Source organism: Symphodus melops (genome assembly GCF_947650265.1).
Source record: "Symphodus melops genome assembly, chromosome: 22".
NCBI lineage: Eukaryota > Metazoa > Chordata > Actinopteri > Labriformes > Labridae > Symphodus > Symphodus melops.
Window position 1 is genome coordinate 7,334,841 of NC_136712.1, and position 15,198 is coordinate 7,350,038.

Here is a 15,198-nt window from a genome sequence, read left to right on the forward strand (position 1 = left end):
AGTACCAAAAACAATTGTGGTGTAAATAATAATGTCTACTAATATCAGCACAAACTGAAAGGAGTGAAATTATAATGAACTCATCAGTTATGCATAATTGGGTGCATAACTGAACTGACTGGAACAGACTGCATGGACAGAATTCTTGATGAGTGAGATATTTGACTGATGACTGTTGATTAAAAGACAGAAGGATGAATTTTTTAATGATCAGAAAGAACAAATTACACTCATACAGGATAAATTCAACAGGAACAAACCACTTTGTTTGCTGTTCAGTAACATAAAGTTTTAATTACATTTTGAAACTCAGAGAGAAAAAAAAACATTTTATGTATTTGCAAAGTGAAACATCTTGTCTTTGTCAGGATTTGCTGACTCACCCAAATCGTTCCACTGATTTAAAGTGTCATTATCATCATCCTGAGATCACAGAGGAAAGCTGACAGTCGTCATATAAAATTTGCCATCGCTTTATAGAAATATCATCGTCGCTCTCCCATCCTACCCACATTGCATCAGTCAGTGACATCAGAACTTCTGCGCTGTCTCGCCTGTCAAAGGCCTGGAGCTGGTCGACTCCAGGCCTTTGATGTCCCAGCGTCTCTATTTCTGTGAGACAACAGATTAAAGCAAGCATTAATAATTCCCCTTGTTGAACATGGTGACAAGTTCTTTTTAGATTTAGAATTCCTCTGTGTAGGTTTATTTTGCTGTGCTGAGGTGTGCTTTCTAACTTGTGTGCTCTCTTTTCAGGGTGAAATTGGAGAAAGGGGACAAAAGGTAAATACTAGTATTATTCATGCGCTTTCACTTCTCTCGTTTTAGAGTTAGAGTGACATCTAGACCTGCATATCTACAATTAAATTAACAAATGTTTGTTAATTTGTGTTTCAGGGAGAACCAGGAATTGGCCACAGAGGTCCAGAAGGTCAGGCTGGTCCTCCAGGACAGAAGGTAAGATGTACCTCCTTCCCCAATTTGAGCAAAGATCAAATAAAGTGAAAAGGTCTCGGTTATAACTTCATTCCGAAATCAATTACTCTTCAGGGTCTTTCAATCAATTTAGCTTTGATTGACTTTGTCTCCCACAGTGCTTTTAATTTAGGGGATGTAATTGACTCAGAGACTCACTCAATTAATAATTGATTAATTATGTTTTAGTTCATAAAGTGATAAAGCGAAGAAGGACTTTAATTTGAAAAGCTATTACCGGTAATCATCAATGATAGAAGGCTAGCATAACATTACAGTTATCAAGTGACCTTTCACCATGTGTTTGTCTTCTTAACATGTAGTTTTGTCTCCATCTTTCTCTCTGGGTTCTTCCGTCTTCACCTTCTGTAGGGAGAACCAGGTGAGTCAGGGCCTCCAGGTGCTCAAGGAATCCAGGGTATCCTTGGTAACCCGGGCATCCAAGGCTCTCCAGGTCTGAGGGGCCTGCAAGGAGACCCGGGAGCGCCAGGCAGGGAGGTACTACGTTGCTTATCAGCTTGGTGTTTCTAATTTTCTCACTTTTTAAATGGGAAAGTTTAGACAGACGAAGAGTTTGAACACACACTTTATGCATGGACTGAGAAAGAAGGTAAACATGTTGAGATTTATTAGAGACATAAAATGTTTTGTTTGTTGCAGGGTGAACGTGGTAAAAGGGGGAAGAATGGAACGCCTGGAGCTCCTGGATCTCGAGGAGCAGCAGGAAGTCTTGTAAGAGAATCACCTTCTCTCTGAGCGGTCTATTTAGAAGCATCAACTTTCTCAGTATCACTTTATTTAAAGTAAAACTACTGAAGACAATTGTCTTGATATATTATTGATTGCTTCTAATATGATGGTTAATGATATTTTCTTTTCTCACTGCACATTGTAAACAAGGGTCCTACTGGTGAGCCAGGTATAAAAGGAGAAAAGGTATTACTGCATGTATGATGTCATATATTGAGGACAATGCTTCTTTTTCATCTTTTGTAGTAATTTGTCTGTTTGTGTCCATCAGGGGGACAGTATTCCTGGAGAGCCTGGTACAAGGGGGTTGTTCGGCTTCCCAGGAAGAAAAGTGAGTTCAGTTGAGCTTAAACATCCATTTTAAACACAATTAGTCCAGGTTTGGTTTGGGGAAAAATCCTGATTTCAAACACATTTATCATATTCATCTGTTTGTGTGAAAGTAAATGATCTATCTTGTGTACCTGTCAAGACTTTTGACATGCATTATGAAGCCTAATACTCGTGTGTTGGGGAATTTTCCTCAGGGTGAAAAGGGGCCTCCAGGCAATAAAGGAATTCTGGGAAATATAGTAAGCAAATCTTCAAACTTAACCTACTTGATAATTTGTGGTCATGTAACTTTTACATTGTAAGAAAGTTCTCCACTTTTACCTTTTTTACAGGGTACAAAAGGCTTACGTGGCAGCAAAGGTGAAAAGGTGATAATGTTTTTTTTTTAACTTTAAAACATTATTTTAGGAGGGTTCCTTTAATTATTACAACATCTTTTCACGATATGTTAAAGCTTCGCTGTGTCTTATTTCAGCAGACAATACATGTAAGTTGCTCAAACTCCTTGAATTCGAGGTCCAGATAAATACTTCACAGGACATGCTGGTGAAGTTGGACATCTTCACACAGTATTGGGTTCATATGTGGTTCGATGTCATGCTAATATTAAGTGTAAGAAGTGTTAGCAGGTCCAGGATGTTAGGAGGAAGGATGTGTGTTTTCTGGAGTAGGCTCTTGTGTCAGAAGCGAGCAAATTATTTCAGGAAAACCTTGTGAGCCAGTACTCTTTATCAAAGTTAATGTGAGCTCTCGGGATCCTGTTTTGGCAGCAAAGAAGAAGAGCTATAATGTTATAAGTGTACTTCTTTGACACCTGACATTTGCATGTTTTTCTGCAGGGCAACCGGGGCTTAGCTGGAGTCAGAGGAGAAAGGGTAAAAAAATCACAACATGGCTTCACATGTAGAATAATTCACTGGCAGTCTGTGTGTCAGCAATACGATAAAACACATCTCTGTAAAGTATTCATGAATCATGGCTCAATATCTCCGTAATGATTCTCCTACAGGGCAGTGTGCTTCAAATTCAGGGACCTCGTGGTTTTAAGGGCTCTAAAGGAGACTGGGTGAGATGATTTTGAAGCTATTTAACGTCATTTATTTAACGAGATTTTGAAATGATGAGGAATTTAAGTATGTAATACACTAACTACGTTATATTCAATAGACAAAGATAAGAATGCAGTACTTGTTACTAAATATTATTATTATTATATTATTATTATTATATATCCACTGTGCCGTTTTGTACTTTTTAAATTCTTAAAACACGTTTAGTAAAAACAAAAGAAGAGCTGTTAATGAATGAGATGTTTGGTTTCAGGGTGAGCGCGGTGCACCAGGCTTTGATGGAGATAAAGGAGAGAAGGGCGAGGACGGTCCTCCTGGATTCAAGGTCATAAATCCTTCTTTTTACATTCTAAAACACTTTTTGTAAGACACTGATGTGAAATGAGTCATTATTTAGTCTGATAGACAACAAGATGCTTCATTTACACATTTGGACTTTAAAGAAACTATTTAATTGATACTGTTTTTAAAAGGGAGTAAAAGGTGATGCAGGTACTAAGGGTGCATTGGGACGATTTGGAGCACGAGGACCAGTAGGCCAGAAGGTAAGGACACTATGGCCACATTAGACCATTCAGTCTGTTTCACTATTCCATCATTTTTTTGTATTACTTTATGACCTGTTATTATCTTTTCCTACAGGGAGATCCAGGAGAGCCAGGACTCAATGGAGTGGTGGTAAAGCCACATCTATAAACATCCAGTGAATGTGCATTACTTTGGGAATAAACACAAACGTGAATACCCTTGGTGTGATTTAAGGGTCGCAATGGGGACCATGGCGTGGATGGAACCAAGGGAGACAAAGGAGATTTAGGACTGCAAGGCCAGAAGGGCAATCAGGTAAGCTAAAAAGCAATATCCACTCACATAATTATCTTGACTTCCTTAGCATCAGTGTAACTTTGTTTTTGTGCATGTGTGTGTTTGCTTTTTCCTCAGGGGGATCCAGGAGAACCAGGCTTACCAGGAGACACGGGGGAAAAGGGGGAGAAGGTAGAGGCCGTTTTTATCTACCACAGTTTTTCCGTTATAATTTTTTTTTTTAAATTTAAACATGATCCTTTTGGGTTGTGTTTCAAGTTGCAGGTCGTCTATTTGTATGATATTGCTGTTTTGCTTTAACAGTCATGCTTCATAGTGTTGCCTACTGTTTCAGGGTTTCAGAGGTTTACCTGGACGCATTGGGAGTCCAGGTCTAAATGGTGAAAAAGTAGGTATCTTGGAAATGGATTTATTATGTTGTTGAACAATTTCAAGAATCAATATAACTATAATATAAATGTTTTTTTGCAATAGGGAGAGATGGGGATACCTGGCACCCCTGGTGTACCTGGACTGAATGGACTCACAGGCCGCAAGGTCAAACAAACAGATAATTCATTAGTAAACATATTAGTCTTTTTCTTTGCCCCACATATTCCCAGACTCACTTTTCTTCTTACATGTTTTGCATTTAGGGTGATAAGGGAACAGGAGGTGTCAACGGTGCTGATTGTGAACTGGGAGAGAAAGGAGAAAAAGTAAGCTAAACAGTGTAATTATCATGACTCGTCCTCCACATGTTGTTGATGTATTGTTGTGTTTTTTTATTTAGTAATTGAGAAAGATTGTGTGTTGGTGTGTGTTTCTGCTTTCTCACTTTTTTTGCTCATTCAGGGTGCAGCAGGTTTTGCAGGTTTCCCAGGGTTTAAGGGGTCTGCGGGGATTCCAGGAAGGGATGGAGATGAGGGACCTCCAGGAGTACCAGGACCCCGTGGAGAACCAGGGACTAAGGTACCTCTTCTTTACTTTTATTTTAAAAAAGCTAACTGAAAAATGGAAGAAAAACATTGGCTAAGATGAATCATCTCACTTTTTCAAGATAATACAAAACTGCTAACTTTACAATGAATCCACTGTGTCTTTTGTTTAAGGTCTGAATCACCTGCATTAGTATCATATAGTTATTAAAGAGCGAGCCATATTAACACTGCCTTTAACTGAATGGTGCATTCACTATAAAGAAAGTTCTTTAATTATAAACAAGTAAAAACTAATTATCCATGGCGCTAAATCACTAGCTAGAATGTACATAAATGTTCAGTTTATTTCTCCTGAGGATAAAATATATCAAATAGTCTTAAAAAATTCTTTCATTTAAAAATAGTCCAGCTAATGTTGGATGACTAAAATTGTGACTTGATTACAGTCATCACCATGTCTGTGACTGGCAGGCTGAGTTCTTTGTACAGCTGAAACACGCCTTGAACACACACAACACACACACACAAATACACACATACACCGGGATCTGTTTCTGTCTACTGTTTTAAAATAATATCCCACTCAATTAGCTCTTTTCAGACACAATTACCAGACTTGCAGTGTTGACAGAGAGGCTGGAAACTTCTAATGAGGATATTCCAAGGATGAACCCTAATAACTGTTTTTCATACTCCCTTTCAGTAAATGATCAAATATACTGCTATGGATTTATCCTTGTTATCCTGGAGGATTTTATGCGATGACATTTCACACATGATGAGTTGCTTTGTGATTTCTGTGTCACACAGGGGGAGCGGGGTAGACGGGGCAGATCAAAGCCTTGTCAGACTGGAGCACCCGGGACTCCAGGACTAAGAGGATCGAGTGTTAGAGTCACACAAACATGACACACCTCTCATTAATGCATACTTTACAGAGTCTCTTAACCCTCTTTGAGCAAGCATCTGTTACCAAATAGTTTTTCTTTTTATCTATTGTATGTAACTCTATTTAGGTTGCACGCTGGTGTTATGGTTAGCGCTGTTGCCTCACAGAGAGAAGGTTACTGGTTTGAGTTTGCATGTTGTCCTCGTGCATGCCTTGGTTCTCTCTGGCTTGTTGTTAATCTAACAAACATAAAGACATGCTTGTTAGATTAACTGGTGACTCTAAATTGACTCTAAAAGTGTGAATGTGAGTGTGGCTGTTGGTCCGTCTTTTTTAAGTCGGCCCTGTGATTGACTGGCGCCTCTTGACCTATCACAGCTGGGACTGAGCCCCTCTACTCTGTGTATAATTACAATGTAATATGTGTTTTGACTGTAGGGTACAGTGGGCATTGAAGGAGGAAAAGGGGAGAAGGGGGAACCTGGACTCTCAGTATGTTACTCAGTTTAACACACAAACATCAAGCATTATCACATTATGTATGTACACACATATTATTAGTACACACAATGAGAAAATGACGTTGAACATTGTCCTTCTTTGTGTCAAGGCTGAAGAAGTGAAGGAGCTGGTCACCAAGGAGGTGGTACAAAAGTGTGGTAAGGTTGGCTGTATGAGTGTGTGTATTTGTGTGTGGGATAGGGTTGTCATGACAATCACTTGTACATGATGGACCCTCCATGGGTGCTTGTACTTTTCTGTACATTTATGCTATAAAACGTGAGCCTCTAAAATAGATAGTTCTACATATTATGTGAAATTACGTGTGTGTGTGTGTGTGTGTGTGTGTGTGTGTGTGTGTGTGTGTGTGTGTGTGTGTGTGTGTGTGTGTGTTTGAGGTCTCCTGTGGCAGTGGCAAGGCACCCGTGTGTGTGTGCCATCTGTTATGTTCTCTCAGAGGAACACACACCATGGTGCCCTCAACAGTACAACCATTCACAAACACGAAACTACCAATAGGTGGGACGTCTCATGAGGAGTTCAATTCAATACTTAGAGGTTTCTGAAAGGATAATCCTGTATTCTGTTGACCTGTCTGCAGTATGCCTGTTTCACAGAGGACATTGAGAGATGTCACAGTAGAAAGCACAGTTGTCTTTTAGATATGGGCACTTTAAAGAGAACATTAAGGCTCTCATTAGAAGCTTTTCATTCTTTAGTTATATCATCATTTATTCCCCACTGGATTTGTTTTTTGCATTGTTTTCAGTCTTGTTGCTGTTGAAAATTCAGGAAATCACACAAATGAATTTCTTCTTTTTTTTAAAACTTTTTAGCAATCATTAAGCCTTCTATTGTTTTCAAAGTATGATGACTTCAAGTACAAGAATAAATAAGTAAGTACAAGAAAATAAGATAGAACATAATTTGGGGAGCTCATTTGTGTGTGATTTCAGGTTTGGAATACAAGTTCATGGTCAAATCTGTGGATCCAGACGGAACCAACTCAGTGACAGAAACGAAAAGCGCAGCAGATGATGAGGCGATATCCCTAAACCGTGACCTGCTTGAAGAAGGGATGGAAGAAGATGTTGATGAAATGGAAGAATATGGGGACAATGTGGAAGGAATGACAAGTCCTGCCCCAGTGACCCTCGATGAAGAAGAGACCAAAACCAACCGCACTGGTAATTATGATTACTTCAGTGGTACACAACACGACACAAGGTACTGTTGGGCTGTTGTCCAAGCCTGAAGGTCAAACTCACAGATGCCCTAGATATTTGTATGTTGGAAATCACAGTGTGTGACCAATTGTGTGTTACTGCTAAATGGTTACATATGTCATACTCATGTGTAGCAGCTGCTACAGTGTTTTGAAAGTTTCTCGTGTGTGGAGGTTGAAGGGACTTTGGAATTATAAACTGTGGGGGGTGTTCAGATAAAACAAACATGACATTAGAATTTCCTTTATACTAAAAAAAAAAAACCCTCTTCGTATATAATTATTATTGATGCACGCTGGTAAACTAAATGAGAGAACCATCGTTTAATGCAAAACTGCTGTTGATGAGGTCATCATCAGCATTAGGACTCAAACATTGTTAACAATGGTTGAACATGCGCAGAGACATCACACGTATTAAATGAAGCTCATTAGTGAATTAACCCCAAGGAGAGAAACGTTCTTTACAACCCTTTTTATTGTTCTTCAAGCTTATGATCAACATAACCAGAAATATAATCAGCACTACTGTCATTGCCCATAGTCAATGTCAGCATGTTTATTCATAAGTCACAATCAGTTAGACATAAGAGTGTCTTATATAGCTCACACAGTGTTCATAATATCTGTAAACTTCTCGTTGATATGGTTTGAATTATTCAGATTCTTTAGGGGGAGATGCTGCCCAGTGGGGACAGAGGAGGAAAAGACGGGTATTTGGAACAAACACTGCTGGTGAGTGGCCAAGAAAAGTGAAACTCTTCTTATCTTTCAGCCTCCCCTCTTTCATGATCTCTTGTTGTACTTTTATAATATGTGAGTCATGTCTCAGTTAAAATCCCAAGGAAGGAGAGAAGGATAAGACTAAACGTTAATCCATGATTGTTTGACAGCCTGTGCTAGTTTTCAAGAGACAATTTAATACAATTATACAGTGAAGAATGTAATAGGAACTTTGACTGTTGTCTTCCTCTAGAAATACAAAAACTGCTGAAAATGCTGTTTCTTGTCAGGAAGAAAAATACTTACTTTCTCGCAAAATGAAAAGATCTGGCTTTATTTTAGAAGTGTTAAAAGTGAACTTTGCCGTGCTGCAGATGATCAAATAGTGTATGTAATCCAAAAGCAAGCTACATGATGTACTTGTTTGTGTTTTTAGATATCTCACAGACTGAATGACAACTGAATACAACATGTCATTAGATCTATACTCTAGCTTTGTTATTCCTGTAAGCTCTTTTTATGAAAGAGAAAATGTACAAACAAATGTGTCTCAGTAGTGCAGCAGGTTCTCTTCTGTGTTGTTAATATTGTCAGACAAACTTTGAAGTCTTGTGAAGTCCTTACACTCTCTTAATCAAAGATTTATGAAGCGATTTGCCTCCATTGGCCTAAGGTTAAAGTCGTTAAAGTGTGCAACCTTAAACATACTCCCTAAACATACTAAATCAACCTTTATCTTCATGAATTTCAACGGTCAAAATATCATTCAGTAAAATATATTTAAGCTTTTTCATATTAACTCTTTTTCTGCAGTTTCTGCAGCAGACCGCTGTCTGGAGCCGATGTCTGAGGGCTCTTGTTCAGAGTACGTCCTGCTCTGGTACTTCCACCCTCGCTCAGGAGAATGCAGGCCGTTTGTGTTCGGGGGCTGTGGGGGAAACAGAAACCGGTTTGGCTCAAGACAAGAGTGTCTGAGCTGGTGTGGGAAAGATTTGAGTGTTAGGGGGATCCTATCAGATCACAGAGGAGATATTCACTGAAACAGCTGATGAAGAATGAGAAAATCTCAGTGTGAATGGAATCTGTTCATCATTCAATCAAACAGCTCCAAACAAGACCATTGTGTACATAAGTGTTTAAAATGTTCATGTTTAGTGTTTTATATTGGATTTATTTATATATTTTTACACCTTTATTAAGTTTGTTGGAAGTCAAGATGTGAAAGTTAAAAACTTGTAATTTTAAAAAAAATGTCTTCAACTCTGAGTATCAAAAGTGAACAATACTCATATTGCTGAAATATTAAATCTGGCTTCTCTTTTTCACATATATCTGTCGTGCTTGTCTCTGCGTTTTTGTTTTGTAACCCTTAGTCACTTTTATTTTATTTTTGTGAATTCCCCTGCAGCCTGTGTGAAAAATAAGAAGCTGGTGGCTGATTGCCTGCTGCCACCTCCACTGCTACATATGTCCCTCTGGTGGGGGGTGTTATTGGTCAGGCTGGGAGCCAGATGAGGGCCAACAGGGCCCAGAGAATGTGATAAGGCATGAACGGTTTTAGAGGCCTTTCTATCAGACGAACACAGCAGTAGAGGGGATTCCTGCGTGGCTGTCGGTGTGGAGGCAGCGTGCTGTCAGGGTTCTTTTTTTTCTGGCAGTTTGACACAAGAAAATACATGACACATCTTGGACCCTCAGGTTATCATTGGTTGTTATTTTGAAAAGAATACTGCAGTGTAGGTTTTATAAGTAGAGTGTGAATATAAATTATTTCAATCAAAATTCACTTTCTTCACCAGTAACAGCAGCTCTCTTTAATGTAATCAATACCACCAAATAGAAATATTTAGTTTTAATGCAGAAATTCCTTGCACCTAAGGGTGGGCGGTTCTTCTTTTTTTTTTTTTTTTTTACTCATTATGCCTTCAGAGTGTTTCATCATATAAGTCACGATTCAGCGCTGTAATGTACTCCCACATGCTAAGATTCTTTATAGATCTGCACGATGTGGTAACAGTCTACTGTGACAGGCTGTCCTCATTCAACCACACCCCCTGCTTATACAAGAAGACAAAACCCAAGACTGGTGCAGCACTGCAAAAAGGTATCATGCTTTATCATTATTGCTGCATTCTGTTTATTTGTGATTAAAATTGAGGTAGTTATTGTTAAATGATTTTACTCAAGAAACTGATATTACACTTTAAATAAGATTGACATTTTTAAAATGGATTATGAGCAGATATTCTTCAAATTCTGACTGGGGGATAAGTCTCATCTTAAAGAATGAATTACAATGCCTTTCTTGTTACTTGTTTATTTGCAGGAAAATGCAAAGTAAAAGATTAGATGTATACACAAAAGTTCTCACACATTTTTATTTACTGATTATCAAACACTGCTCTCTAGCACTGCTAGTGATCAAAATATTCACAGGTCTCCTGTAAGTATTTCCTTATCATGTTTATCTGCTTTATAAGACACAAGGACAATATGGACAAAATGGTAAATTTGAGTTCATTCTTTACATTAAAATGCCAAAACAGAAGCCAGTGTGCTTTATTATAAATGTGAGTGTGGTAAATATGAAAATACATGACATCACCTTTTCCCAATTATGCCCCGCCCATTTTAAACTGGGAAGAAAAGCCAGGATATGGACAAAAATATAGGAAATAAAATAAGTTTTCCAACTTTCGCAGATCATTTTTATCTTTGTGTGGTATGAAAATGGAGAGGAAATAAAGCTTGAAGAAAACTTGACAACTTTAAATCAAACTTTAAAGCCAGATTCTCTTCTGTGTGTGTGTGTGTGTGTGTGTGTGTGTGTGTGTGTGTGTGTGTGTGTGTGTGTGTGTGTGTGTGTGTGTGTGTGTGTGTGTGTGTGTGTGTGTGTGTGTGTGTGTGTGTGTGTGTGTGTGTGTGGTCAGTGCATCTTCACACCTAAGATGAGAAAAGGCCTTAATGGGGAAGGACACATTCAAGGGACTGTCAACAACATAATCCAGTGAAGTGAGATTTTTTTCATTACATTCGAAGAGGAGCTATTTATTCCATTTCAGGGATCAATTGCAGAGAGGTATTGGGAGTGGGAGGACATCTCATGTCCCAGCGTGTCACAGACAATGATTACTCCTGCTGTGAGGACTCATATAATCCTACAATGGAGCTGCTCATTAGAGCTTGACCCAGCACCCTTTGATCCACTCCTCCTTAATCTCGCTTTCAACTTTTTGACATGGTAATGTACATCTCTGCAGGTGGCTCCAGTGTGTCACATGTACACTCAGAGTTTTAATTAAAACACAATGTTCTCCTGATGTCAGATATCATATCTTCTTTTGACATGAAACAGCCATATGTGCAGCATGCAAATCATGCATACTGGGCAACATTTTATCAAACACGGTTCACTGATTTGATTTGTTGGTAGAGAGATCATTTGATTGAACTTTGCCACTTTTTCCATGCCACAAATGCACATAATGTCTGTGTCATGCATCGTTTAAGACGCTGGACCCACACTATGGTTACACAAATGTATTACAGTTGTTTTGTAAGATTCTCTCTTGTCTTTATTTGCATTGTAGCATAATGAATAAGTTTAAAGGGTCAAAACTACTCGCACCATTCTCTAATACGCCAAACTTCTCTGGTTCATTTATCTAGTGTTTGTTTTTCTCATAGACGTGAATGTTAAGGGGGTTTTTTTGCATCACGGAGCTATCCATGGTCCTGACCGTTGGAACACTCGGTGGTGCTGAAAACACAATTCCAAAGACATATCAATCAAACACGTGTCTGAAATGTCTTTGCTGGCTGGCAAAGTTTTAATCAAATGCTTCAGTTAAAACGAAGTCCCATGAAGCTTAAATACAAACTGCATGCAAAACGTACATAACAGCCATTGGCTGCTGGGTGAAGGCGAGTTTTTCTTTACAGCCTCTGATCCTGATGGTCGCCTTCACCAAGTTTTTCCATTTAAAAAAACCCTCTCTATCACTGCAACAAATCAACGAAATACTTCGCAGAAATACTGAAATGTCCAGGGGATGACGTGGTTGCTTGCGTAGTGCTGCGGTTCGAGGGCTCCTACTAAATGAATGCGTCGTGAATGGACGCACGAGACACTCTGCTGGTGGGACAGCGCGCGCTGCTGACCTTCGCACACTTTATCAGGATTTCTCATCACAATTTTAAGTGAGGATCTCTGCGGCTTGTTTTTTTATTCTTTGCAGAGATACGTGTCGGTTGAACCCATTTGATTTTGTTTTAGGAGTTGAGAGGTAAGTTGTGAGCGAATTATTGTTAATGTTTTGTGTTTGAATCTAAACCACTGAAACAGTATCATAAATACACATTCAGTGGTATTGTGCTAAAGCTTTCATACTACCACAACTTTCTCGAGAGTTTCAATATTAAAGCTACACTTTAGACCTCCGAAACATTCTGGTAAGATGTTCCCATTTGTTTGATGTCAGCGTAAATAAAATGCACTGCAATTTATGTAGCTCTGTTGGCATTCGATTAAGACTGATTAAACCTTTCTTTAAATTATTTTGATTTTTTTTCCTTTCTTTATTACGACCCAATTTTTGTCACTTACTGGTGCACTAAATGGTTGTAAAGTGATGTAGCCTGATTTGTCATCCTTCTCCCTTTTCCCTTGCGTTAAGTCCCAGAGGACACAGCATGCTGTCCTCCCTGAAGACCCTCCTGCTGCTCTCGGTCCTGTGCACACCGACCTCAAGTCTGTGCCTCCGCCTCTACCAAACCCGATCAGACCTCCTGTGCGACGACCAGCTGCCACCCGGTGTCAGAGGTGACGAGGATGAACCTCCCGGTTTCTCCTCGATGGACGACTGGGGTTCCCTGTTGCAGTCCGCGGACTATCTCGCCTCTTCATCTTTGGAGTCCAGTCGGGAAAAAAGGACTTCAAGCCCTGCAAACTACCGCTTCATGAGCAGGACCAAACTCAGAGGGCAGATGCTACGAAACAGCAGCAAGGGTGACCGGAGAAGCAGGCTGACCCTGTCCCTGGACGTCCCCACCAACATCATGAACGTGCTTTTTGACGTGGCCAAAGCCAAAAACCTGCGCGCAAAAGCAGCGGAGAACGCGCGTCTTCTGGCTCAGATCGGACGGAGAAAGTGATCAAACTGATAAAGGACAACTCAGATTTAACAGACAGCCATGACCAGTGTTGGCCTCGTTACTTTTTATTCGCTTGAAAGTAATGCTTTTGGTTTGTTTTCGCAGGGTAAGAGTGTTATTAGTTCGTATAATTCACTCGCTCTCATGTGGAAGTCATGATAATCAAAGTCTAATACTGTATTACCTGTTTTTCACCAATGATGATGAGGTAAATATGTAACCTTGTAAAACTATAAGCAGACAAGACTGTCACATTTAGTATGTCACTCAGGCTTAAATCCACCATTAAAGTTTTATTTAAATGATGGTTTCAGGTTTAATAAGGAGTAGTGAGAATAATCCATTTGTTCTTTTTATGCACTCAAAATTTTGGAGCACCATCTTAAATCAAGACAGAAGAGGGTCAAATGTTTTAAGGATGCAGATATTTTATGAGAACAGTTGTTTATTTGAGGCAAGGAAACATGAGAAAACCAGCTCTGGAAGCAAGTGACATTAAAAGACTAGTGGATTTAGAAAATGTTACTTCCAAGATGAGACATGAGTTGCATTAAAATGGACTGCACTCAGTAAAGTCTTTTTCTATATTCTTTGAAGTGAAATTTATTTGCAATGTCCCTTGTTTGCTCCAAAGTCTTCAGATTTCAAATCTTGGACCAAACAAGAAGAAAAGAGCAGCTGTGATTGTTAATTCTCACATCCTTAGCAAAAGACCAATGAACTACACTATTTTATTATTCTCTGTTGCATTGTCATGAAGTTATTTCCTCTTTGGTGCTTTACTGAGTTATTGATTAAATGAGTTTTCTGTTTTTAAGTTCAATCGGGAGAGATTCCAGATTTGATTGGGAAACATCCAGAGTGGCAGAAACACAGGGAGACCATAACATACAGTAAAAGGCTATAATGCATGGGATAGTAATTGTTCATCAGATGTCTGTTATTTTTATACTCCAAATAAAGGATTATTTTTCCTCAAATAAAGCAGAAGTAACAAAAAAAACCCTGTCCTTTTTATTTCACATCATTTTAATAGGACCTGTGAAACATGCATTTAAATTATAACTCTTTAATTACTTTGCTTACCATGAGGCTACTGCTAGATCGGCAAATGTGTTTTTGTCCAGTTTAAGCTTGTATCATATACTTAAGTAATAAGTACATAATAGACTTAAGTTTGCTGTATATGCCAAAAAAAGCCGACCAAATATCAAAGGTAGTACCAGCTATGTCCTGTTATCTGTACATGTTTATATAATAAACAGAGAGGGTATGATTTATTGCCATCTATTGACATCTTGTGGCCATTTGATATAATTGCACGTTATGCTATAAATCAGCCCTGAAGTTTTGCACGCCTCTGGGCAACCTTATTATTTAATTTAAAGTATAGTCTCCTCCACCCTGCTCATCTGGTGTGTTATAATAATAATAATAATAATAATGATAATAATAATAATAATAATAATTCTTCTTATTATTATTATTAATGAACAATAATTAATTATTATTGTTCTTATTATTATTATTATATACATTTACATATATCTCCTCACAAGGTTAAATTACAAATAAGCAAGGCAGGAAGATGTGCCGACCCCAGACCAAACAGTTTACTTATCAGTCTTCAGCTGAACATAAAATGACTTCGAAATACTTAAATAAAAGAGGCTTTACACTGAACACACGCAGACATAAAGTACTGAAAGTCTGTTTTTTTGTGTGTGCTTTGTAGCATAGCTTGTATTGTGTGTAAGTGCAACATTACACAAAGGAACCTTTGTGAAAAAGAAGTTTAGACCAGTGCCGTGGAAAATATTAATTAAAGTAAAA

The 15,198-nt window shown here is 38.6% G+C and overlaps 2 protein-coding genes across 2 annotated transcripts in view; both read left to right on the forward strand.

Moving 5' to 3' along the window:
* col7a1l (collagen type VII alpha 1-like) overlaps window positions 1–9,446 on the forward strand; it is a 50,077-nt gene extending 40,631 nt beyond the window's left edge. The window contains exons 84-108 of the mRNA XM_079334890.1: window positions 757–783; window positions 898–957; window positions 1,348–1,473; window positions 1,636–1,707; window positions 1,876–1,911; window positions 1,997–2,056; window positions 2,253–2,297; window positions 2,391–2,426; window positions 2,898–2,933; window positions 3,068–3,124; window positions 3,382–3,453; window positions 3,602–3,673; window positions 3,771–3,806; window positions 3,891–3,971; window positions 4,071–4,124; window positions 4,288–4,341; window positions 4,428–4,490; window positions 4,589–4,651; window positions 4,788–4,904; window positions 5,684–5,761; window positions 6,201–6,254; window positions 6,373–6,421; window positions 7,220–7,450; window positions 8,152–8,223; window positions 9,025–9,446. Of these exons, the coding sequence (XP_079191016.1) occupies window positions 757–783; window positions 898–957; window positions 1,348–1,473; window positions 1,636–1,707; window positions 1,876–1,911; window positions 1,997–2,056; window positions 2,253–2,297; window positions 2,391–2,426; window positions 2,898–2,933; window positions 3,068–3,124; window positions 3,382–3,453; window positions 3,602–3,673; window positions 3,771–3,806; window positions 3,891–3,971; window positions 4,071–4,124; window positions 4,288–4,341; window positions 4,428–4,490; window positions 4,589–4,651; window positions 4,788–4,904; window positions 5,684–5,761; window positions 6,201–6,254; window positions 6,373–6,421; window positions 7,220–7,450; window positions 8,152–8,223; window positions 9,025–9,251 (1,878 nt within the window). The 3' untranslated portion in view covers window positions 9,252–9,446. The remainder of the gene's footprint in view (window positions 1–756; window positions 784–897; window positions 958–1,347; window positions 1,474–1,635; window positions 1,708–1,875; window positions 1,912–1,996; window positions 2,057–2,252; window positions 2,298–2,390; window positions 2,427–2,897; window positions 2,934–3,067; window positions 3,125–3,381; window positions 3,454–3,601; window positions 3,674–3,770; window positions 3,807–3,890; window positions 3,972–4,070; window positions 4,125–4,287; window positions 4,342–4,427; window positions 4,491–4,588; window positions 4,652–4,787; window positions 4,905–5,683; window positions 5,762–6,200; window positions 6,255–6,372; window positions 6,422–7,219; window positions 7,451–8,151; window positions 8,224–9,024) is intronic.
* A 2,570-nt stretch (window positions 9,447–12,016) lies between these two features.
* On the forward strand, window positions 12,017–14,360 carry ucn3l (urocortin 3, like). Its single transcript, XM_079334889.1, has 2 exons — window positions 12,017–12,497; window positions 12,888–14,360. Exon 2 carries the CDS (start codon window positions 12,904–12,906, stop codon window positions 13,363–13,365), a length of 462 nt encoding a protein of 153 aa, XP_079191015.1. The 5' UTR covers window positions 12,017–12,497; window positions 12,888–12,903; the 3' UTR covers window positions 13,366–14,360.
* Window positions 14,361–15,198: the final 838 nt, after the last annotated feature.